The sequence below is a fragment of the Balaenoptera acutorostrata genome, chromosome 4 (genome assembly GCF_949987535.1).
Source record: "Balaenoptera acutorostrata chromosome 4, mBalAcu1.1, whole genome shotgun sequence".
In the NCBI taxonomy this organism is placed as follows: domain Eukaryota; kingdom Metazoa; phylum Chordata; class Mammalia; order Artiodactyla; family Balaenopteridae; genus Balaenoptera; species Balaenoptera acutorostrata.
Genome location: NC_080067.1, coordinates 151,305,483 through 151,329,981, shown reverse-complemented (window position 1 = coordinate 151,329,981; position 24,499 = coordinate 151,305,483). Strand labels below are relative to the sequence as shown.

At 64.8% G+C, this 24,499-nt stretch overlaps 1 protein-coding gene across 1 annotated transcript; it reads right to left on the bottom strand.

Annotated features, from left to right (window-relative positions):
* Positions 1-2,240: 2,240 nt before the first annotated feature.
* Positions 2,241-22,401, bottom strand: COL6A1 (collagen type VI alpha 1 chain). The gene is made up of 35 exons (XM_057545127.1): positions 22,174-22,401; positions 21,530-21,659; positions 19,893-20,093; positions 19,197-19,356; positions 18,908-19,036; positions 18,792-18,812; positions 18,634-18,654; positions 18,513-18,557; positions 17,634-17,687; positions 17,036-17,080; positions 16,908-16,934; positions 16,690-16,716; positions 16,549-16,593; positions 16,196-16,249; positions 15,936-15,998; positions 15,083-15,145; positions 14,932-14,985; positions 14,809-14,844; positions 14,491-14,553; positions 12,903-12,965; positions 9,109-9,171; positions 8,345-8,407; positions 8,176-8,226; positions 8,018-8,053; positions 7,624-7,686; positions 7,362-7,427; positions 6,810-6,845; positions 6,171-6,207; positions 5,974-5,982; positions 5,580-5,713; positions 5,179-5,288; positions 4,844-5,027; positions 4,567-4,747; positions 3,756-3,785; positions 2,241-3,625 (listed from the first exon to the last, which is right to left on the bottom strand). Exons 1-35 carry the CDS (start codon positions 22,268-22,270, stop codon positions 3,003-3,005), a joined length of 3,084 nt encoding a protein of 1,027 aa, XP_057401110.1. The 5' UTR covers positions 22,271-22,401; the 3' UTR covers positions 2,241-3,002.
* Positions 22,402-24,499: the final 2,098 nt, after the last annotated feature.

Below are 24,499 nucleotides of genomic sequence, written 5' to 3'. Positions count from 1 at the left end.
AGAGAGGCCCGCGCACCGCGATGAAGAGTGGCCCCCACTTGCCGCAACTAGAGAAAGCCCTCGCACAGAAACGAAGACCCAACACAGCCATAAAAATAAATAAATAAATAAACCCAAAGTTTAAAAAAAAAAAAAATTAAAAAAAACAAAAACAAACAAAAAAACGCATCATAAAGACCAAACACTGGCTGTAGCGATAAACGTGAAGGTGATCGACTCTCCCATGAAAAACAAAGACCATCAGACGGGGTTAAATGCCACGAAGGCCATGTTCAGAAAGCACACCAGGACAGCGTGTCCGGAGTTTGAAAGTGAAAGGACGACAAAAAAAGAGTCACAAAACACAAACCAAGGCAGGTGAGGCCGAAGCCCTTCTGCCGTCCGGGCAGGACCCCGTGGAGGCCGCAGCCCCGAGGTCGATTTCACACACATCCGGACCTCTGAACCCACACTCGGATGGATTGCGGGGCTGGGTCAGAATAAAGGGATCCTGGAGATGGGCTGCGTGCGCCCTGTCGGCTCCGTGCCTGCCGACGGGTCCCAGGCAGCTGGCAGGGGGCCTCCGAGCGCCCCTGGGATCCCGCTACAAGGCCCAGGCTTCCCGGGAGGAGGAGCCAGGAGAGAGGCCGGTGCTGCCCCTGGCAGTGTGGTCAGGACAAATAGGGGGCGGCCGGCCCCCTGAGGGTGTTCCGCACCCCCGGCGGACCTGGTGCCCTGTAGCCCCACTGTGCGCAGAAGGGAGTCGAGGGGGTGTCGGAGCCACGGGGCCCAGGAAGGAGCGGGATCCTGACCCACCGACAGGAGCGGGGCAACTGGCTTTGCACTGGTTTGCGGGGCTTCACATGATGGTCTAGAACATTTCCTTTACAGACTTGGAAGGGACGTGGGTGTGCTGGGCCGGAGGTTCCCCTCACGGTAGCTTTAACAGAATGAAGGCGGATCCTTGTCCTTGTCTGGCCGGGGAGGCGAGGAGAGGCGCTGGACCGGGGTCCCAGCCAGGGACTCCAGCTGGAGAGGTGATTCACGGATTAAAGGCGCGGCCCTCTTAAAGGGGAAGTTTCTGATTTCTCACTCTCCTTCAGGAAGAGGTCCCTGGGGTGACCACCTCCAGGCGGGGTGGGGAGGCCTGCGAGTGGGGGCAGCCCCCAGACCCATGCCTCTGTCCCCTGACCTGGGTGCAGACCCGGGGTCCCCAGGGGGGAGCCTGAGCCTGGTGGGGGCTGCGGGGGTCCTGCAGAGGCTCCTGGAGCCCCGGCGCCCCCTCCCTGACCGGGCCTGCTCCCCTAAAGCCGCCCTTTCCTGCCAGCCCTCGGCCTCCCCGCCGCGGCCATGTCCGGGGGCTCGAGCTGCCTTGGCCCCAGACAGGGAAGCGTGTGATGTGAGGGGGTGAGGACTTGGGTGGGTGCGTCCCTGTTACGAGCCCAATTTGCGGCTGAGGACACTGAGGTGAAGGTGACTGGCTCAAGGTCACGCCCCTGAGGGGGTCACGCCGCTGAGGGGGTCACGCCGCTGAGGGGGTCACGCCTCAGCCCGGGGCTCCTTCTGGTGTCAGCGGGGCAGTGGACACTCACCGCCAGCAGCTGTCGGGTTCCCACGGAGCCGAGTGTGACATCAGGCAGGGGCTGAGCCCCTAGGGAGACTCCTGACCCCTCCCTCTACACGGGTGCTGCTGCCCCCAGAGTCACGCGGCCCCCGCGGCCCGGCGCTTGGCTCTCAGGGCCCCGTTGCGTGAGGGGTCGGGGTGGGGTGCCGTCGCCCCAAGGGCGGCCCCACCCAAGGACACTAGCCAGGTGCCCCCGACTAGGCCCGCGCGCAGGCCCCACCCGCCTCTCCAAAGGGCATCGGACTCCTGCCCTCCTTCTTCAGCTGCAGCCCCTCCCACGCCCCCCCAGTCCCCCACCCTTCCTGCGGGAGGCCCTCTCACTGCTCTGAATCCAGGCCCAAATCTGCCAGCCCTTCCAGAAGGCCAGAGCTGGTGTTTGGTGCCTGGACGCCGGCCCTTTTGGGGGTTTATCTTGTCGGATCTGACTGGCTCTTCCAGCTGCCCTCCCCCCCAAATCCGCTTCTGATTCTGCAGCCCAGGGTGTCAGGGCCCCTCCCGGCTCCTGCCCCAGACCTGGAAGAGGGGGGAGGCACCTCTACTGGCTCTGAGTGGGGCGCCCCAAGCACCTCTGAGTCCTGTTGGTGCAAAGTGCAAACGCCGAGTGGGTTTAACTCCCCAGACAGATGACCGCGGCAAGGAGAGTGAAAGCCTTTATTTGGAAAAGTCGCCGACATGGACACCGTTGAGAAAAAACACAGGAAGGAGTAAAAGTAAAACTAAAGTACCAGGAAGGCCTTCAGTAAAATGTAGAACCAATCACTTCCTTGAGGAAAAAGAGCTTTGGCTTGTTTGATGAAACGCATCACTTTGCCCCTGGTGGCGGGCGAGGCCTCTGCATCCTGGGTGGGGGGATGGGGGCAGGACAGCACCTTTGCTCTGGGGTTTTCGGGACACAGGGCCGAGGAGTCACGCTTTCTGCCGGTCGGGGTGAGTGACAGAGCCTCGGGAAGAGGTGTCGGCTCACCGGGGCTCAGGCTCGCCGTCGTGTGCGAGCTCCCGGGAGACCTGACTTCAGGTGTGAGTGTTACGTGAAGGATGCTGGAGGACCCGCGGCGGGGAAGTCAAGCTACGAGGGAGTGGGGCAGGGGAGGCGGTGACAGCTGACCCCAGAAAGGAAAGAGAAACCAGGCTTAGGGGTTCTGACTCGGGATTAGGGGACCCTGACGGGCAGCACGAGGCGGGACGGTTCAGGTGCGGGTTCAGGTGGGCGGCGGGAGGGGGCCGGCCGGCAGAGCCCAGGGTCAGGGGCGGCCACACCCCGCTCAGAGGGGCTGGCAAAACACAGAGCACTGAATCACGGCTTTTCAAGCTTTTCCTTTAAAAAAACCTAGCTAATCGGTGGGTCAGGAACCTCCGGGTCCCCTTCTCACTTTCCGTCTCAGTGGCGGTGGCCCGGCTGCTAGCCCAGCGCCACCTTCCTGGACACCGTCTGGTAGAAGACGCCACGCAGCAGCGCCTGGTAGCTGGGCACGCGGAACAGGTGGCGCTCACCGAAGGCCACGTCGTACTCGGCCGCCTTGCCGGTGACCAGGACGCGCACGTGGGGCTCGTTCACCTGGGGGCCCACCACCACCATGAAGATCTCGATGCCTGCGCGCTGGGCCTCCTGCACGGCCTTCTCGATGGTGGCCGCCGTGGCGCCCTGCGAGTTGCCGTCCGAGAAGAGCAGCAGCCTCTTCTTGGCGGCGCCGGACGAGGCCTCGCGGTAGAAGCGGGTCACGTAGCCCAGGGCGTCGGTGACGTCGGTGGCATCATTGAAGAAGTCCATGGTGTCCAGGGCGCTGGCCAGCACGGTGTAGTTCTGCAGGAACTGCAGTGCCGTGCGCTCCGGCCGCTGCTGCCCGGTGCCGCTGTACTGCACCACCGCTACGCGCACCTCCTGGCCCGGGTCCGTCTGGCCCGCCGTCAGGAAGCGCTCGGCCAGCCGCTTGGCGAAGCGCTTGGAGGTGTCGAAGTTGTGACTGCCCACGCTGGCCGAGCCGTCCAGCAGGATGGTGATGTCGGTCGGGGAGGAGAAGGTGACTGTGGGCAGGGGCGGCCGTGAGCACACACCGAGGCCCTGGGGAGCCTGGCCCCACCCACCCTGTGGCCTCCGGACCCTCCTCGCCCGGTGCCCCCCCCCGAGAGCCCCTCCCCCTCCCCCGGCACTCACTTGGGCAGGTGTAATCTGGACATTTCTTGTCTGTAAAAGAGAGAACCGCACAGCATGGACGCAGCGATCTCAGAGACCACTGTTCCACCTGTAATTCCCCAACAAGAGGACACCTGGCATCTCCACGGGAGCACAGCTGATGCTCCTGAACGGCTGGCCCCCCTCCACCCACCAGGAGGGGTGTCCTTTATTCAAGAGGGGGCCTTTGCGGGACAGAACGGTCCCCCGGGCACCAGCCCAGTGAGGCACCCCCCCTTCCCAGAATGGGGAAACCAACGCTCAGAGAAGAGGAAGGGTGGTCCGCAGCTCAGACCCCGGGCCACGCTGTCCCTGGACGAGGCTGAGTACGTGCCCACCGGGAGGGCTAGGGCCCCGAGTTGGACCCCGCAGCTCTCTCTGGCTGCCGACCAGCTGTCTGCACCGTGGACTCAGCTCTGACCCTGGGCCAGGCCCGGATGGACATGGCAAGTATGTTCTTAGGTGGGCACCTCTGAGGGGTCTCAGGCACCAAGGCCAAGCACGGCCTGCACCTGTGGGTGCACCGAGCCTCAGACCCCAGCACACACGTGTGCCCATGGCTCCAGGACAAAGGGCGGGAGATACGGTGCAGCCCACACTTGGGGGAGCGCCTGTGTGGACGCTGGGCCCCGAAGGAGCCAGGCCATGGCCTCCTCGGGTAAGAGTAGGAAGCGGCTTGGGGGGAGCGGCAAGCGTGCTGCTGGCCGTGGGTGTGTGGCTCCCGTGGCCGGAGGTCGCAGTGAGAGGAGAGCAGGACCACGTCTGGGCCGAGCGGGGCCCTGCCCACACCCACCTATGCAGATCTGGGCGGTGATGTTCTTCAGGAAGCCGTCGTCCAGCAGCTCCGCGTAGTTCTCCTTGACCAGCGAGATGCCCGGCCGTCCCTGGGGCGCCAGGCCTTGGCAGGAGATGACGTTGAGCTGGTCGGAGCCCGCGGCTAAGCCAAACACATCCTTGATGCCCACGGAGACCACCTGGGGGGAGGGACAGTGTTGGCGTGGCCCCGGTGGGGACCGTCCCCCGAGCCCCAGGGCGCAAGGGCGGCAGCGCAGACACGGAGGCCGCCCCACCTGGATGTCAGGGCCGCAGAGCACGCTGAGTGGGATGGTGTCCCTCTGGGTGTCCGAGCGGCCGTCCGTGATGACCAGGGCGATGCGGTCGTTCTGGGTGGGTGGCAGCAGCCGCCTGCGGGTGTACTGCAGGGCCTCGCCTGTGAAGGTGCCTCCACCCATCCACTGCAGCTTCTTGATGGCTCTGTGGGGCCACGGCGCCGCCCTCAGGGGGGGTCAGGGGGCCAGGGGCATGGGGGCAGGGCTGGGGGCAGGGCACGGGGCAGGGGGCCGGGGCAGGGCTGGGCGGGCCGCTGGGGACCATGCGTGGGCTGGCTCCGAGCAGCCGCACTCACTCCTTGAGGTCCTGGGCGTTTCTGATGTTGGGGTCCCTCAGGTCCACGTGCTCCTGCATCTGGTTGTGGCTGTACTGCACCACGCCCGCGTGCGACTGCCCAGGCTCAAACTGCACGGGGACAGAAGCCGCGGTCACGAGCGGCCCCCACCAGGGGCCCCCGAGGCACCCACGCCCCTCCTGGGCCACCCTCCCACCCACCACCTGTCCCAGGCTGGACCAGCCCCCGGGCCTCTGGGCCCCCGGGGTGACTCTCATGCTCTCGTGGGCTGGGGGATTCGGCTTTCGAGAAACAGAGCGTCCGTCCCACGGCCCCCAGCACCCGGCCCTTCCACTCTGGTGTCAGGACGGACCCCTCCTGGGAAGCTCCGTCCTCGAGCGAGGCCAGGGTGGGCACCTCACCTTGACCAGCTCGTCCCTGCTCAGCCGGTCGATAACCTTGACGATGAAGTCCTTGGAGATCTCGAAGTTCTGCAGGCCGATGCTCTCGGAGCTGTCCAGCACGAAGAGGATGTCGATGGGGCCGCACTTGCACTCTGTGGGCGGCGGCGGGCTCAGCCTCGGGGCCCCTCCCGGGACCCCTTCCAGGGCAGGGCCGTCCCGAGGGGCAGGGCCCCGAGGACCCGGGGGCACTGGGGAGAACTCCCGTCCCCCCGTGCCTGGTTGTGTGAGTGACCGGGGAGAGGACGAGTCGGGCTGGCACCCCAGGGCTGTGGGGGCGTGGGCGAGGGGCTCCACCACCCACGGGGTCAGTCCCCTCGAAAGCTAAAAACACCAGGCGAAGAGTGACACTCACCACAGCAAGCTGGGAAGAGGAGAAAGAGGAAGTTACGTGGCAGTTTAGCCTAAACCCTCCAGCCACCCCTGCCTGCTCCGCCAGGACCTTCTCGTGGGTGGGCACGCGCCTGCCCTCCTGCCTGCCTCACCCCGGCCAGCACCATGGCAGGACGTTCCTTCTAATTCGGACAGTTACTCAAAGGTGGAGATACTCACAGCACATTTTCATGATGATGTCCAGAATCTCGCATTCCTGGGGCGGGGGTGAGACACTCCCATGAGACAGAACAGGCCCTCCTGTGACCCCTCCAGGGCTGCCCCAGGCTCTGGGGGTGAGGCCAGCCTCCCAGGTCCCCGTCCCCGGGACCACAGCTGGGACCACAGAGGGGCTGGGCTGGGCAGGGTGTCTCCCTTCCCATGGCGTGCCCTGCTCTGCCTGTGAGGCCCCTGCCTGCAGGTCATGAGCACCTGATGTGGTCCCTGACATGTGGCCACGTGTCCCCCCCCATGGTCATCACATGTTCCTGTGGGGGCAAAGACGTGTCTCCCCGTGGCCATAAGATGTCCACCCTGTGGCCATCATGTGCCCCCCCAGCTTCATATGTTCCCCTATGGCCACCACGTGTCCCCCCAGTGGCCATCGCATGCCCTCCCATGGCCATCATGTGCCCCTATGGCGATCACATGTCTCCTGTGGCCATCACACCCCCATGGCCACCATGTGCCCCCCTGTGGCCATCACGTGTCCCCCCCATGGCCATCATGGCTCCCTGCTGCTCTCACGGCTCCCCACCCTCACAGGATCCTGGGCCAGAGTGCTTGGCCCCCAAGGATGTTCACAGACACCCCACTTACGTCTGGCCCTGGTGGTCCCATGTGTCCTGGGGGTCCCTGTCAGAGAAAGGACAGGAGAGGGTGGACGCTGGGGCCCTGTCCGATTCCTGGGCTGCAGGTCTGACGGGAGCCCTCGGCTGACCCCACCTCCATCTAGGGCCCCCCGAACACTAGGGGCAGCTGAGGCTTCTGCACGTTAAGGGCTGGGGGGCCTGCTACCGCCGTCCGGGGGGCGACAACCGTCTAATGTGCCCTTTCCTGGTGGTCTGTGGGTGCTCACTGCCCGGGGCAGAGTGTCCCTGTGGGTCTAATGGTGCCACCGCGAGGGGCAGGGTGCCCAGCCTCACCCAGGCACCGCCCTGGGCCCTGCCGTGCCCATCACGCCTCACCTGCAGACCCAGCCTCCCCTTCTCTGCCCACCCCTGCCTGCTCAGCCCCCCACCCCGAAACTGCCCGTTCCCCCTCATCCTGCCTCCCGAGCCCTTCCCCAGAGCCTGGCTCCCAGGTTCCACCCCCAACCCCCCAGCCTCTGCAGCCTCCGGGTGGGGCACCTGCCCGCACCCGCCGACGCACCTGGGGGCCTTCGGGGCCTCGGTAGCCCTTTGCTCCTTTGGCGCCTCGGGGAGAAATGTCATTGTTCTGGAAGGACAGCGCGGTGTTGCAGGCACGGCCACACATGGCCGGAGCCCCTGGACCCCCCGCTGCGAGTCTGCCCACCGCACCCTCGACCCCGGGCGCCCAGCCGCCCTCGGAGCCACCACAGCCCTCCGGGTCTGGGCCCTTGAGGCCGAGGCTGACCCGGGATGTCACGGCATGCGGTGGGCTCTGCACTCACGTCCTCTCCGGGGTCCCCGGCTTCTCCCTCGTCTCCCTTGAGGCCAGGGTAGCCTTTGGTGCCCTGCAGGGGAGAACGTGGTCAGGGGGAGCCGGGCCCAGGGTCTGGGGTGGGTGCTGCGGCCCTGGGCCCCTGGGGAGGGCAGGGCTCTGGGGGGACTGTCAGTCAGCAGGGGCACCCCGCCCGGCCCCGGGCGGGGCTCCCAGAGACGGAGACGCAGGCGGGGGGGCCTCGGTGACAGCTGGTCTGCGGGGGCAGTGCGTCTGCACGTGTGTGAGTGTTCGCACGTGTGTGTGCCTCTGCACGCGTGTGTGTTTGCTCAGGTGTGGGAGCGATGTGCTTGAGCGTGCACGTGTGCTCCAGGGGCCGACAGAGCGGACGGGCGTGTACTCACGTTTATCCCGGGAGGACCCCTGCTGCCCGGATAGCCCTGCAGGGAAGGCAGGACAGTCACGCCAGGCTCTGACGTGGCGTGGGGGCCACGAGGGGCAATCCCAGCCACGGAGCCCCTGTGTGCCCGACTGGCCAAAGGGGGTGTCGGGGGGCACTCACGGGGAAGCCGGGGAAGCCCTCGGTGCCGTTTCCGGGGGGGCCGTCTTCACCCTGGGAGAGCAGACCGCGTCCGGTCACTGTGGGCCTCGCCCAGGCCGGCCGCTTCTGGACTCCGGGGTCCCAGGCAGCCCCCCTACCAGGGCTGTGCCCTGTGCCCTGCGTCACTCACCCTTTCGCCCATCAGCCCGGGGTCTCCGGGGGGTCCTGGGGGCCCTGAGGCTCCTCCGGGGCCCTAAGGAGGGGAAAGTGAAGTGGACACCAGGCAGCGAGCCACACAGGCTCAGAGGCGCAAGGCCTCTTGGAGGAAAGAGGGACAATTAAATAAAATAACATGTCTTCACGCAGCACAGAAATGACTAAAAGAAGGGTTTTTAAACCAATAATCCTGGGGGGCCGTGTAACCTTTGGGCCTTAGAGGCACTGCCCAGTGGTCCACCCAGGGAGTGACCCAAGGACGAGGTGACCAGAACAGGGACAGAAACGCACGGGGTCACTGCAGGAAATTCAAACCCGAGAGCCCATCCGGCGGGGGTGGAGGAACCAGCAGATACAGCTACAGGCGTGGCCAACGGGAGCACGTCAACAACGTGGTGAAAAATCGTTAAGGTTTGAGCTCATGATGAGAAAAACAACAAAAAAACCTTACCAAGTCAAATTTATAAGGCATAGTATGCAAAGAAAGAAAAAAGAAATTTGGAAAGAAATAAGCCAAACTGTTCATGTTGTTTATCTCTGGGTGGGTGTTTTAGATTTCTTTTTGTAGTTTTCTTCATTTTCTAAATGTCCTAAGAGTCACATATACTGTGAGGTGAAATGAAACATTTTTAACAGGTAAGGAGACTGGGGGGATCTCCTAAGGAAGCGCTGGGTACGGATGGGGTCTGGGTCCAGGGCTGGCCCCTCCTAGGATGGGGGGAGGGGAGGGCTCCTCACCTCGGTCCCTGGGGGCCCCTCTTCGCCACGGTATCCTTTCGGTCCAGTGGGGCCAGCCTCACCCTGCAGAGAGAGGACACGGCCATTGGTCTCCCTCTGCCCCAGAGCAGCCCCCCAGGCCCCAGACCCCGCACTTGCTGGCTGCCCCATCCCCATCCCTCTCTGGAGGTGACCCCTGCGTTCCCGGGTCCAGGCTCTCGGTCCCCTGAGCACTGCGCAGACGCCCCCAGCCAGGCCCCAGCGAGGAGGGCAAGCGTGTGTCACTCAGGGCTGCTGGCCCGCCTGCCCCTCTGGGCCCCACCAACAGGACCCTGGACTCAGAGGCCCGTCCCCTGGGCCCCGTCATGAGGCGGCACTGCTCATGGGTTCTCTCCTGGCTGCCCTCCCATCACAAATGTGCACGACGCCCGTTATCTGGCCAGGAGGCTGCTACAGCGCTGCCGCCCCGCACCGGGCAGGGGTCCGGCCGTGGCCACGGCTCGGGGGCTGGCGCGGTTGTGCGCCTCAGCCAGCGCCAGCATCACGCCCCCTGCACGCTGGCCACGGGGACACGGGGGCTCAGGGGGTCAGCCTGGGGCCCCGAGACCTGCCTCGGGGTGAGAAGAGCGGCCCCTCCTGGCCCCGGGTGGCACCTCCTGGGAAACTGGGGCTCAAGGGCTTGTCTAAGACACAGAAAGACCAAACTTGGGCGGAGTCCCTGTGGGCGGCTGACACCCTCGCGGGTGGGAGGGGGCGCCCACCGCGGTGGGACGTGGGACGGGCAAGGCCTGACGGCTGGGCCCGCCACGGGACGACGGGACCCTGTCCTCTGTTTCTCCACTGCCTTTTCCTGGGATTTGGGAAAACATATTTCCCAGAGCTCTCTGCATGGACCCTGGGGTCGGAGCCGGCCTCCTGCCGGGCCTGGAGTCGGTCGTGGGTCCGTGATGGGGTTGGGAGCGCGGGGCACAGAAGCCAGAGCCTGGAGGCCCGGAAGTCGAATGTCCAGGTGACCAAGCGCCTCCTTGGCCGGGAGCCACGGGTCAGGAGGGGACCGTCTCCGGTCGCTCACAGGCTGGGGGGACACAGGGCCCCCTCCCAAAGGGGGCAGCCGCCCCCGGCAGCGCCCAGGGTCCCCACCGCCTGGGGTGGGGCCTCCCTCTCTCCCCACACTCTTGGTCGTTGCCTTTTCTTTGCGGTGACTATCATGGCTCTGAAAACTAATGCTGCTGGGATGCTCCCGTGAACCCCAGTGTCGGTTCCTGCTTCTAGAGTTTCGTGCCTTTAGAGTCTTGAATGACTTCCTGAAGGTGCCACAGGGAAGACGCGGGCCACCCGGGCAGCTTGTCCCGGCAGCACCGGCCAGGGGCAGCTACTGTCCAGGAAAGGCAGGGGCCCAGGAAGCCGCCCCAGCCCGGCCTGAGGCCACATGAGCTACAGTCGTGGGAACTGGGTGGAAATGGAAAGAGGAGGGGTGTGCGACAGCCAGACCAGAAAGGGCACACGTAGGTGAGGGGGTTTAAACACGATGGAAGTGCATTTTAATCAGCAGGAAAGACTGCAGTCATGTGTGTTGCGACAACGGGCTGGCCGTTCTCCGAAAAAGTCAAGCAGGCCAAGCTCACCTCTCTTCCAGCCCCACAGTCTATACTCCAGACAAATCAAAGACGTAAGCAAAAAACACACTAAAAGGGGTGAGGGCATTTGCAAATCTTTGTAAACGAGCAGGACATCCTTCACCACAAGGTACCACAGACAAGGTCAGGACGCAGATGACAACCGACAAAATGTCTGCCCCGTGGATGGAGCCCTACGCCATCAACGTGGGAAACACAGATGCCGGTGGGAAATGAACAGCTGCCTCAACAGCCCGGCAGAGACCGCGCTTGGCCCGTAAACCCACGAACAGTCAAAGCAAGAGGGGAGAAAAAGCTCACATCAGGAGTCTGATCATAGCTCATCTTGGCAAAGTGTGGGAGCCGTCCTAGTTCACACTCTTGGGGGAGTGTGAGTGGGGGCCAGATAGAGAAGTAAGTAGGATTATTTGGCAAATATCAACTCACACACACACCACTGGGGCTAAGAAATTTTGCTGCTAAGAACTTACATTCTGGACATAGCCTTGGAAGTTCTTCAGGATGGATGGGTGGATGAACGGCTGGGTGGGTAGATGGATGGATGGACGGATGGATACATCCATCCATAGATATGTGATAGATGAACAGACAGATGACAGGTGGGTGGATGGATAGAGGGACAGATGCGCACATATGTACATAGATGATGGATGGATGGATGGATAGAGATGGATGGATGAATGGACAGATGGACAGATAAGCTGACTGAACGGCAGATGGATGTTGATATTTATTACAGTATTTTTCTTTTTTTTCGGTCCTGCCGTGCAGCTTGCGGGGTCTTATTTCCCCGACCAGGGATTGAACCCGGACCACAACAGTGAAAGCCTGGCATCCTAAACGCTAGGCCACCAGGGGACTCCTACAGTATTTTTCTGTAAAGCAAAATACTGCAGACAATCTCCTTACAGTCAACGGGGCGAGAAGGGGCAGGAAGCAGACCCTTCCGAGGGCGCCAAGGAAGAGGCCGCATCTCAGTTCAGCGGCAGAGCCGGCCGATGCCCAGCCCGGCAGCACCCCGAATTGCAGGGGCCCCCAGGGGCTCGTGGACCCTGGGGCAGCCCTCACCCCACGGGCGGCGGCGGGCGGGGTCGAGGGCCTTGCGGGACCTACCTCTGCAGCCAGGTGTCCTCAGCACACACATAGGTCAGCTTGCTATGTGTTCACTACGTGTGGTCCGTCTCCCCACTGGATGGCCAGCACCCCCATAACAAGGGCGGCACCAGGCTGTGTGCCCCCCTTCCTGTGCTCCCCCAGGGCCGGCTGGAGCTCGAGCAGGCCCTGCTGACCTCTGCCAGGACGCACTGGCCACCAGCGGTGTCCCTCTGCCCGAGGCCTGCCCAGTGCGGCTGCATCCCAAACTGCCTCGCCTCTGCGTGCATCCTGTCCCCGCCCTCCACTCGTGGACCCCCGGGCTGGCCCCGGGCCGGGGTCTGGAGAAGATGGGCTGAGAGCAGCGGTGGGCATGATGCCCCCTGGGGAGGGTGGTCTCACCTGTGCCCCACCCCCAGCCGCTCACAGCCTCCTGCCTGTCCCCCGCCACCGCCTTCCACCCAGCCCGCTGCTTCCTCAGGCCTCCACTCTCCTCCTCATCCCCAGCATGGCCTCTAGAAGGTCACATCCAGGAATTCTAGAACCTTCTGTGCACCGACACTCCCAAATCAATTTCCAGCCAGGATCTCACCTCTGGGCTCCAAACACTGAGAGAGGCTCACACACCCTGTCTCCAACGTGGGGTGCCTCTGTCTGGGCTGAGTCCCCCGTGACCCCACTCTGCCAGGCCAGGGGGTCCCCAGGGTCCCCCGACTCCAGCATGCCCCTGCTGCTGCCTGCCCTGCCCCTGCATGCCCCAGCCCGGCCTCCAAGCCCACTGCCCTCCCCCAGCACCAGCCGAGCCAGGGCACCCCTCCTCACTCTGAGGGCAGAGCTGGGGGCAGCATGGGGCTCTGCGCACTCAGGGCTGCGTCCTGGCAGGCGCCCACCCTGAGACAGGGCTCCCCTAATCTGCACCAGCCACCCTGGCCCCCCACCCGACCCCAGACATCCCAAGGTCTCCAGGCCATGCCCCTGCAGGAAGCACCCCAGGTCGGAAGAGAAAAGAGACCTCCCCCTAAATCTGTGAGCTGATCCAAACTGGCAGCAGCTCCCCCCCTGCCCCCCAGCAGCCGGGCTTCCTACCGGGTCTCCGGGGACGCCAACGGGGCCTTCTCGTCCCTGGTCACCTTGGGGTCCAGCTTCGCCCTGGAGAGGAAAAGCTGCTGAGGTGGAGATGGAAGAGGGCAGCCGCCCCGGGTGGCCACCAGGCGAGGCCGGGGGCCCGGCAGCTCCCACACAGCCAGGAAGGGCCGCTGTCTGCTGTGGGCCGGCCTCGTCCTTCCTTTTCACGCTTGCCCACGTGTTTCCCACAACGTGGCCACGTGCCTGGCCATCAGGTGACTTGTGTTTTCAAGGGGCCACGACAAGGGGCCGGCAGCCCCCCCGAGGCCGGGAGGCATCTCATCGTCCACCCGGCCTCGGGGCCCGGAGCTGTGTGGGGCTGGCCGTACCTCCCCCGCCGTTTGTCCAGGGCACTTCCTGGAGGCACAGCCTGGCCTTCAGTCCTGTTTCCTGACCTGAAGGACTGGGCTCGGAACGGGGGTCAAAGCTACATTGTCCTTGCTTTGCTGTCCTTCCCCACCCCTGCCCGGGGGGGCGTGGGGTTCTGGGGGGGCCCGGGTGGGGCGGGGTCAGAAAGACAAACCTCTCTCCCCCTGACCTTGGCCTTGGCTAAGCTCACTCTCCCCATCGGGACGCCTTGGACACGCATCTGGAGGAGAAGCATTTGCCCCTACGGCCGAGTGTCACCCCAGGGGCAGAGCACAGCCTGGAGAAGTGTCCCGTTCTTGCGGACGGGGAGCGGCGTCGCCTGCGCCGCCAGCAGGTAGAGCGCCAGCCGCCTCTGAGGCTTGGGGCTCAGCACCCTCGCCTCCTAACCCCGGAGCCATAGGGTGAGGCCTGCTCCCCCCTCCAACTGGGCAGAGTCTGACTTGGTGCCCACGCCCTGGGTCCCGCCAGCCTTTCCCGCTTAACCGCGTGGCAGAGAAAGCCCAGCGTGGCCCCTGATGGTGAAGCCGCTGGGCCTTGGAGGTGAGGGAACGGCAGCCACTGAGCCGTTTCCAACATTCCTGCTCTTGAAGTTGTAACAGAGGGAAACTGTCCCCGGAAGAATGCAGGCTCCGTCTGCAAAATGTTTACGGAGTTCTGGGGGAAGAGCCCAGATGTGCGGCGGGAGGGGCTCGCTGAGTCAGCTGCGAAAGTGTGAAGTTGGGCAGCTAAATAAAGGCCAAGCTAAAGAATAATCGCAGCTCGGGGAAGCCCTGTGGAGCCAGACACAGGGCCAGCCGGCGTGAAGGTGGTACCCACGCTGCAGAGAACATGCTTACACGGCGTGTCTGGGTGACTTTTCAGGCAGCTGCTCCCTGGTCATCCGTGGTGAGTGGAGAAGCCGCACCAGCTCACCTTGCCTCCCAGGCCCTGGAGGTGGCCTGGGGCCATGCAGCTTGGAGGTCTGGGCGGGGCCCAAGGGCATGAGCTGCTGCATTTCCCATACAAGGAGTGTGTGTCGGGGGGTATATTTGGGAGATAGGAGGCGAGCGCGTGGGTCGCCCACATCTAAGGGCCAGAGGGCCTCGGTGGCGTGTCCTGTAATTCTGATGGCCTGACCCCGGCCTGGCCCCGGTCTCTGCCCCCAGGGGATGGGGTCCCAGCTTTAGGAACAGTGACTCACCGGGTCTCCTCTCGGGCCCCGCGCGCCTGAGGTCCCCCGTGGTCCGCTTTCCCCAGGGCCGCCCTGTGTGGAGAAAGCAGAGGGCAGTGAGGCTGCAGCCCAGACGGTGCGGGCTGGGGTTCGAGGCCTGGGCACAGGGCCTGGCGCCCCAGCAGATACCAGGACTTGCAGTCCCTCCATCTCACGCCCTGTCCTTCAGAGACTGGGGTCCCACTGGCTCCGGCACGCTCTCCGGGGTCTGTCCACCTGGGACCCCAGGGCTGGTCACACCGTCCACGTCTGCCACTAAGTGGTGAGGCCCAGGGCACCTCCACTCACCCTCTCTCCGGGGGGTCCGTCTGGTCCCGCGTTTCCCTGCGATTAAGAGGAATGAACATGAGTGTTAGTTTGCGTCGGGAACTCTGCTTGAGGCTTGGGCAGCAGGAGGGGGAGGGTTCCTACCTCGTCGCCGGCTTCTCCCTTCTCTCCCAGGGGACCAGGCTCTCCGGGCTCACCCTGGGGACAACATTGCAGACTGTCTGTCCTTGACCCTGAGGCCCCTCCCAGGGCCGGGGTCCACCCCGCTGTATCGGGGGGCTGTGTGTGTGCTCACCTCGTCTCCGGTGGGCCCCGTGTTCCCTGGCCTCCCAGGCTCCCCGTCTGCTCCAGACTCACCCTGGAAAGATCCAAGGGTCAGCCTTCAGGAGGCCACGCCCAGCCGTCCTGGGGGCCAGTGACCCCACGCTGGCCCTGCTCACCCAGGCTTCAGGCCGCCGTCCCTCACTGACTGCAGGTGCCTCAGACGCAGAGGACCCTCCCCAGACACCCACATCTCCGCACAAAACCCGCCTCCTGGGTTCAAACGCTGCCCACCACAGGGGCCAGCCCGGCCCTCAGGAGTGGAGGCCCACTGTTGCTAGGCTGGGGACCTCGGCCCACACCCCAGGACATGTGCGTTGCTAGGACGCGTTTGGGGCAGAGTTCATGTTACTGCTCCAACTTTCCCAGCACTTCCTGTTGCTGAAAAAAATACCCGCAACAGATTTGAATTAGACCCAAAACATGACGTCCTCACGCCTCACTGCTCTGCCCACTGCAGCGTCACCCTGTTTATTCCCGAGTTTAGATTTCCCGCGAGCAGATCGATTCTGGGCTGACCCGCGGGCTGTGGGCTACGTGGACGTTCCTGAGGTGACCCGAGAGGCCGCGGATGGATGAGCAGGGGCGGTGGCGTGATGGGCACCGGACGTGCCCGAGGCTGAGGGACCAGCACTCCCCGGGGCGGAGGGTCCCACCCGCAGCCCTGACGGCCCCGGGAAGGGCAGTGGCGAGGCCTCAGCCCCCATGGGTGGCGGGGCCTGGCCCCCAGACTAGGGGCGAGAACCTGCTTCCAGGAGGGACTTCTGCTCAATGCTCGGTGGGTTGTAAAGCCCCAGCCTGGCCCCCCGCGGGCTCGAGTTACTGACCTTGTCTCCTTTCAGTCCGAAGGCACCCGCGTCGCCCTTGGGCCCAGAGGGTCCTTGGATGCCCTGGGGAGAGGACGCAGAGTCAGACCACACTCTGAAGCCGCAGCCACCGGGCTGCACACATGTGAGTGACAAGCCAGAAGGGCAGGTCTGCACGTGGTATGGCCCGTGTGACTTCTCAGCGTGTCAGCAGGAGGGTTGAGGCAACTTTCACTCTTGAGGACTTAGTCTTAAAATGTCGGTGAGAGAAAGCGACTTACATCGAATCCGGGCGAGCCCTTGCAGCCTGACAGGCCAGGGTACCCCGTCTCCCCCTGCAAGGAGGAAGGCGGGTTTGGTGGTCAAACCTTTCAGCTCTGGCTCATCCACCCCCTTCCCAAGAAAGCCCCACCCGGCAGAAGACACTCTGAGCTTGGCCAGGTGGCTTGGGGTCCACTGGGACCTGGGGCTTGGCAGGAGATGTCTCCTGCCTTTCATGCTGCCTCAGAGTTGCCCAGGGGTGGCCACACATGAGACCCCTACCCACCCACCTTCCCTGGGGTGGCCAGCCTTGCCCACCGTCCCTTCCTGAAACACGGGCCCCGCTTCCAGCCCTCCCCCAGCTGAGGGTGACCTTCATGCCGTCCACGCCATCCACGCCACGCTTCCCCTTCTCGCCCTGCAAAGTGCAAAAACCAAAGAAGGTCAGACCAAGGTCAGACCGCGCCCCACAGGGAAGTGTCCCCACCGGCCGCGCCCCTCTGGCCACACTCACCTTGTAGCCCTTGGGTCCCCTGGAGCCCTGAGGAGACAGAAAGGAAGGGTGAGGGGCTTGGCCTCCCCATCGTGGGGCGAGGTCCCCAAGGAGGGCGCCTCCCTGCCACCCAGCTCATCGCAGCCCAGCCACGCCGGCGACAGGCAGCATCGTCCTTGCCCAGAGTAGGGGCCGCTCTGTGCCCCGAGGGACGCTCCCCAAAGTCTCATGTCACTCACCTTCTCCCCTCGGCTCCCTTTTTCTCCCTAGACAGCAAACAGAGGAGGGAAGGGGGCTGTGAGGGGCGCCCCAGGCCTGATGCCCTGAGGCCCCAGGAAAGGCTGTGGTAGAGCAGGGGGAGACGCACCTTCATGCCCTGGTAGCCGACGGGTCCGAGGTCCCCAGGCCTTCCCTGCAACAGAGAAAGGGGTGCGTTAGACACCCCTGGGGGCAGGGGCAGCCCCCGTCCAGCCCGCTTGCTCTCCACCCTACTCAGGCCCGGTCAGCTGGAGAGACCTGGCTGGCTGGTCACTGACCTGCGTCTGAGAAGCGCCCTGCTATGAAGGCCTCACCCCCCCTCCTGGGGGCTCTCAGCGGAGCTCCAGGGAGGCAGAGGTCCAGAGCCCCCCCGGGGCCACAGGGAAGGGGGAGACTGGCCGTGGCTGAAGCAGAGGCCCTGGGACTTTGCTGGCTGCCCCCTGCCCCCATCTTCTGAGAGCAGGTGGGCCTGTGGGGGGGGCCTGAGGGGCACGGGGAGTCTTCCTGGGCAGGGGGTGCTGGAAGGATGGCTATGCCGTGTGCGCCCTGGTCCTCGCCACCCACGGGGGCCGTGTCCTCTGAGGGTCAGGCCACATGGCGATGGTGCTCAGAAACCAGCCATCCTTCTGGAAGTTTCCGCAGCCTGATTCCCTGGCCTCGGGCTTCTCAGTGCCCCCATCCCCCTTGGTCAGGGGCTCGGCACTCACGGGGTCTCCGGCGTCTCCTTTCTCTCCCGGGAGCCCTGGCTTCCCTCTTTCTCCCTGGAATACAGAGCAGATCAAGGTTAGAGGACAAATTCCGTTTATTTCTAAAAAGCTGGTGAGAAGGACCCTCTACTTGCTAACAAAAAAGGTCTAAAAAGCTATTCCATCCAGTCCCTAGTGTTCACGTGGTTTTCAGGCACCTTTCTCGTGGCCCATCCTGGGATCTGCGTGGTCAGGTCCACGGTCCCCTCCCACACACCCCACCGGGCCCTGGGGCTGCCCGGCGCCGGCTGGACTGACCCCTGAATCTTTTCTCTCCGCCCGTTCTCGCTGCTGTGCTGGGCTCCCAGGGGCGGGCGGGGTGGATGGGGCACAGGAGCCCCCCAGGGGAGGTAGCCGTGTGGCTCGACAGCCCCTGCACCTGACACTTTCTAGGAAAAGCCAGCAATCTGGACTTCCACGAGCAAGCTCCCAGGTTGTGAATACTGGGAACTAATTTTGTTCTCCAGAACCTCCGCACGAAGCAGTCCCGGCCTTGGGCCCATGTTCGCCCGTCCCACGGGGGGCCCACCTCCAGGAGCGAAGCCACAGGGGTGGTCACTCCAGAAAGGCCACTCCCTCCCCCACGGGGCAGAGGCCGGAGCGGCGGGCCCCACCCCGCGGCAGCCCGTGGCCGCTGCATCGGCGTGGGGTCACCGTGCCCGGACTCTCTCCCGCGGCTGGGGCACATGCTCAGCGCAGCAGGCGGGCGGCGGGCGCTCGGGACGGCTGCCTGGGGTCCAGCGCATCCCTAGCACCCGGGTGCCAGGCTGCAGGGACATTTCTCCCAGGCTTCCCCCCACACCCCAAGGAGGAAAGCACGGACAGGACGCGGCCACTCACCTCATACCCGGGGTCGCCCCGCAGCCCGGGAGGTCCTCTGGCGGGCTGCAAGACACAAGAGAATGGTGAGCACGAGGCGGCAGAGTCGGGGTGGCCCGGGGCGGGGGCGGGGCACACTCACCTGGCACTCGAAGGAACAGCACTGCGGAGGAAGGGACAGGGGGACACGTCAGAGAGCCCAGGCCCAGCCACACGGGCCGCCCGCGCTCAGCCTGCTGGTGGAGAAACGGGCGCCAGTGTTGCTATGGCGCGGGGCGGGGGGGGGGAGGGGGGCCTTACCACTTGCTCCACGTTGTTTTTCTGAAAAGTGAAAGAGAAAAGTCAAATTAATATTCATTCCCAGGCACAGGATCTCCGGCACCCTGGACACGGCGGGGAGGGCGGGGAGCGCTCACGATCATGTCCGTGATGGTGTCGATGGTCTGGCTGATGACTTCCTCCGCGTCACGGCTCTGCCCCCAGTCGGCTGCCGTGAAGTTGCGCCGGTACGTGTGGTCCGTGGCAATGATACTCAGGCGTGGCTCCTGGCGTGGATGCGACCGGAACGAGGGCAAACGTTGGGGACGGTGGGCGTGCCGGGCCCCTCCCCACCTCTGCTCCCCTGGAGCCCCCCGTCCCTCAGGCTGTGCCTGTACCCGCGCCCCCCACCCCCACCGCCCAACGTAGGCCTGGCAGGGGTCCTACCAGGTGGTCGGGCGTGATGGCCACAGAGAAGACTTTGATGCCCAGGTGCTTGGCCTCATTCACGGCGTCTTCCAGGCCCCCGCAGGGCTCCTTGTAGCCCTCCAGGGGGTGCCCATCGGTCACCACGATCAGGTACTTGTTCTCCTTCAGGTGGGAGCCCCTGCAGGGGGCGGGAGAGGTGAGACCACCCAGCATGGCCCCCTCAGGCCAGCACTGACCCTGACAGCCCAGGGCCCCATTGGAACCGCAGAGCTGAGACCCCTAGACTGGAGGTAAGGGGCAGGGGGCTAGAAACTCTGGAGGGAGACCCAGACCCAAGGCAGTGTTTCCTGTTTCTGTGTGTTGATCCGGCCGTAAGTGGGATTATAGGAAAGGACATTAAAACAGAAAATAGAGTTCTGTGGGATCACATTTCAGGTCCCCTCTGCCTTCAGTGGTTGAGAAGACGGTGGACCGCTGGAGGGAAGGACAGAGGGGTGGAGAGCGACCTCGGGAGCCATGGTGCAGGCTGGGCGGTGGTCAGCAGCACGACCCCCTCGGGCACTGGGACTGGTCCTGGGGACCTTGGGCACCAGAGCCTGGCTTGCCAGCGGGCAGCCCTGGAGTTTGGCCGGCCAGGCTGTGACCAGGGAGGTGAGGCAGCCTCTGAGGGCCGCGGGGCCGCAGACGGGAGCCCGGTGGGCAGCGGGCACTCACCCCACGAGCAGCTCCTCCAGCCCCTTCTTGATGGCACAGTCCGTGTAGGTGCCTTTGCCGAAGTACTTGACCGCGTCCACGCTGCTCTTGAGCACGTCACGGCCGCTGGGCATGCGTGTGAGCCCACGGATGATCTCTACCTCGTCGCTGTAGTGCAGCGCGCCCGCGTTCCACACCAGGTTGCGGTCACAGCGGTAGTACCTACGGGCCCCGCGGAGGTGAGCGGCCCTCCCCAGACCCAGGCCTGCTCCCCTGCTGTGTCCATCCGAGGGCAGGACGGCCACCACATCACAGGTGGACAGACGGCCGGTCCCGTCTCGCCCCGAGGGGGATGGGCCTGTGGGCCCCGGGCTGGGCTTCCCGAGCGGCCCTAAGACCCTGGGTCCTGGCGTCAGGGGCCACATGGGGCAGGGGCGGGGGGGGGCCAGCTAGTGACCACCATGTCCCCTGCTCTCCAGGGCCTCAGACAAGGAGCTGTGTGCCGAGAGCCTGCTCCAGGGCCACGGGGTGGGGGGCAGACCCTCCATGGACAGCAGTGGGGCCGTTGACAGTGGCAGGGGAGGGACACTGGTGGGGACCCCTGGATCTGAGTGGCCTCCTCTTTCTGCCCCGGGCACCTCAGTCGATGGTCTCCGGGGGTGGCCAGGCCCCCAGCCCATCAGCAGACGGGTGACGGAGGCCCCCTGCCGAGAACCAACGCCGACAGCAGGAAGAGCCCCCCAGTTCACAGGCGGGAGAACGGAGGCGCAGGGCCAGAGCCCCCTGGAGCGGCACGACGGGCTGCAGGGCTGCCCTGGCGCCCCCTCCCCGAGGCACAGCCACACCGGCGCCCTCCCTGGGCCTCATAAACCCGGGCATTTCGGGAGGCCTGGGGCTTCAGTCCCACAGTCCCTGCATTGGGCAGACCTGTCCTCTGTCCCTGCGGCCCCTTCTGGTGGGTGGGAGGCTCGGCGCCTGGGTCAGCTGGCCAGTGGGTGAGTGGGTCAGCAGGGACAGGGCGGGACGAGGGGAGGGGCCTGTGCAGGCGAGGGAGGGGGAGGAGCCTGGTCTGAGCGGAGCCCTCCCCCACCCTGTGGCCCTGACCCGCCCCCCGCAGGCGTGTCCTGGGCTTGGCCACACCCCCTGCCCGGGGCTCCCCGGTGAGTGAGCGGATGCATGGATGGATGGAGCGTGGTGGCCCCTCCGACCAGGACACTGGACACGGGGGACCCTGACCGTCCCCTTGGGCCCGGGGTGTGGGCTCTGACCGTCCCCTTGGGCGGCGGTCAGCGTCCAGGTGGTCGGCGAGGAGCGCCCCCTCCAGACACCGGGCGGACCCACAGGGCCTCGGTCAGCTCCCCACGCCTGCTCAGCCGTAGAGGCGGGAGCTGCTTCCTCCTCGGAGTTTGGGGCCCGGAGCCCAGGCAGCAGCAGTGCCCCCTCCGCCCTCCCGGCTGACCGGCCTGCCCCGTCTCAAACTCAGCTGTCTCCTGGCCCATCTGCACCACTCAGACTTGGGGAGGGGACTCGAGTGGCCCGGCCGACACCTCCCTTCTCAGACGGGGACGCAGCCGAGCAGGTTGAGGCTCAGCCCTGCCTGCTGGGCCACGGCGGGGGCGACCCCGGGCCGCCGCCCCCTGAGAGGACGGAGGTCCTACCTGTCCTTCAGGTTGTCGATGAAGCGCTTGGTGAAGGCCTTGACCTTGTCCACCAGGGCCCCGTAGGGCTTCAGCCTCAAGGCCACGCTCTCGGAGGTGTCCAGCACGAAGAACAGGTCCACGGGGCAGTCTGGGCCGGGCACGGGAGGAGCGGGGCCTGCAGCTCACGCCCCGAGCCCACCTTCCCCAGGTGAGTCCTCCGCCAGCCACCTCCCCGGCCAGGCCCCCCCTGCACCAGCTCAGACTCCGAGCCTCCGGGAAGGGCGAGGAGTCCACCCTTCGCCACAGCTGAGGACGGTTTCTCACCGCGTTTCCAAGTTGAATTTAAAACTACCAGGGGCATGACCTTCAGAAAAGGGTGGGTGGGAACAGGTAACCGTGTTTCTTGACTGACCACCGGCAAGGAATCAAAGGGAGCTGAGAGGCAGAGAGGGGGCAGCACCGGCCGAGGCCAGGCGCTCAGGGAGCTTGCGGGCTCAGCCTCCTCCTGCCGGGGTCCTGCGCCAGCCGCGCAGCCTCTGAGCGCTCGGGCAGCAAGGGAAGGGGCTGGGGTCCCACTGGGGCAGCACGGCTGATACGCCTGGTCCAGGCCGGCCTCGCCCGGCAGCCGACGCCAGAGTCCCAGACACGGCAAGTCCACTCACCTTGGAAGGCGATGGCCCTCGAGACTGCCGCATCGTCCTGCGCGGTGGCCCAGCAGGCCTGCAGCATCAGGGGGAGCAGAACACGGGGCAGACTCATGTCGCCGGCCTGCGGGTCACCATGGAGCAGGGTCGCGGGCAGGGTGGGCTGGCGACGGTGGCCGGGGAGAGAGAGAGAGAGAGAGTTGTCTCTGCTCTCCTTCGGCCAGAGTTTCAGCCCAGGAGGGAGGGAGGGGTGGAGGGAGGAGCGGGAGGAGGGGCCGGGGCGGGGGCCCAGCAGCCGGGGAGGGCGGGGGTCTCTCCCAGCTCTGGGCGAGTCGCTCACGCTCCCGGAGCTGGAGCCCGAGCTGCTCTGGGCCCCGGACGCCACTCGGCGAAAGGCTTTACCTCCCTGGTTTGTGGGGACTTTTTTATTTGCCTACGGTTCTCCTGCTAAGTCAGCTTGAAGAAGTCTGAAAAGGACGGGAGCCCTGAGACGAACTTCCCTGAGGCATTTTGTTTCCCATCTTCATGTGGGCTTGATCGGCCTGTTTGCCTGTCCGCTCGCTCACCAGTTCCTACAAATCACGGTGCTGTTTGTGTAAACATTTCAAATCCATTGTTCAGTCTGACTTCCGAGGCTTCATAGAAATATCTTTTCACAGTTTAGTCAAATACATATTGACGAAAGATAATTTCGTTTTTTACTCTGGGAAAATGCAGTCAGAACAATAAGTATACGTGCATTTGTTTTACATAAATACATACATAGACAGAGAGACAGAGAGACAGAGACACAGAGAGAGGATGGTCAGACCCTGCTTCTGAGGACAGGTGTGAAGACCCCCGACCCCGGGGCCCTGCAGGGGTGAACTCCGGATGTGGCCAGGCCCACCCCTGCCCCAGAGAACATTCTAGAAGATCTTTCCCAGAGCTGGAGCTGTTACCACTTGTCTAACATCGGCCGAAATGTTTTATAGTTTAAAGACATGCCGAAGTCGTATAACCACAGTAAAGAAGTTTTGAGAAACCCTTCGGGAATTCTACCTCTCAGTGATTGCTGTGGGATTTCTTCCAGTGTTTTCCCCGTACGTACATTCTGAATCTTTTGTGAGCTAACCGTGGGGGTAGTTTTACTTGCCACTGGTCTCACCCAGGCCGTGCTGTGGGCACTTCTCTCTGTGCTTCGGGGTTGGGCGCAGGGCACCCAGCTTCCGGGTCAGACAAGGGGGCTCGGCCCCTTGCGCAAGGCTGTTACCTGCTCACGTGGTCTCTCCAGGTCTGAGCTGTTTTAGCTGCAGGGGCGGCAGCACTAACGTTCTTGCAGGTTTTGGAGATGAAGTCGGAATCTGTTGTGTGAAACCCTGAGCCGTGACTCCCCACAGCAGGGGCCCAGCTGCCGAGTGGTTCTGGACTCACCTTGTCTGTGAAATGGGGAGAAACAGGGACAGTCGTGCTCGGGCCTCTGGCCGATTGTGGGACGGGAGGGTCCATTTGCGGACACCGCTGGGCAGTGAGGATGCGGGTGTGAGGGGGGCACAGGGACACCCACACTTGCCAGCCGGCCGCGCCGGGCGAGGTGGTCCCGAGGGGTGAGCCGGCCTCGGCAGGGTCAACGTCCCCACAGCCCCCAGGCCCAGGCCAGGCCTCAGACCCCTCCCTGCAGGGCTCCCAGGAGCCGGGCAGACAGCACAGCTGCCCTACGGGGCTGTCGGCCAGGGTGCAAGGGAGCAAGTTAGGGTGCCAGGCTCTGCAGCACCCCCTCTGCTTGTGGAGAAGAGACATGATGGGCAGCCAAGGGCCCCTTTCTCTTCCTCTCACTCCCACCGTGGGCCTTGCTGGCCCCTCCCCGGGGGCGGGGGCGTCACTCATCTGATGTCCCAGATCGGCCTTCGGGGAGCGAGCCTTTCCCCACAGCACCGCAGGGACCATGAGGGCGCCTGCCCGGCCTGGAGCCCCGGAGCCCTCTGGGGGGAGGGCATGAGAGGGGAGGGGCCCCAGGGAGGTGCTTGGCCAGAGGCTGCAAGCCCCCCCGCCCTGCCCCTCGCATGGTATCCAGCATCCGTGAGGGGTGAGATGTGGGCCGAGGTCCTCGGGGACCAGGCTGGGAGGGTGTGGGTGTCTGGGGGGAGGGTGGGTAGCAGGGCTGCTGCAGGTTTGAACAGACCCTCAGGTGACACTGTCCAGGCAGCTGAGGTCTCCAGGTGGGAAGAGTCAAGGCCCTGGAGAGGTGGGGGAGGACATGGGCTGGGGGGTCCAGGAGGCTTGGGGGACAGGGCTGTCCTCAGGCCCCGCGGGAAGGGCTGGGTGGTGATGGGGAGAAGCCCCCCATCTCTGGGCCTCTCGCCCA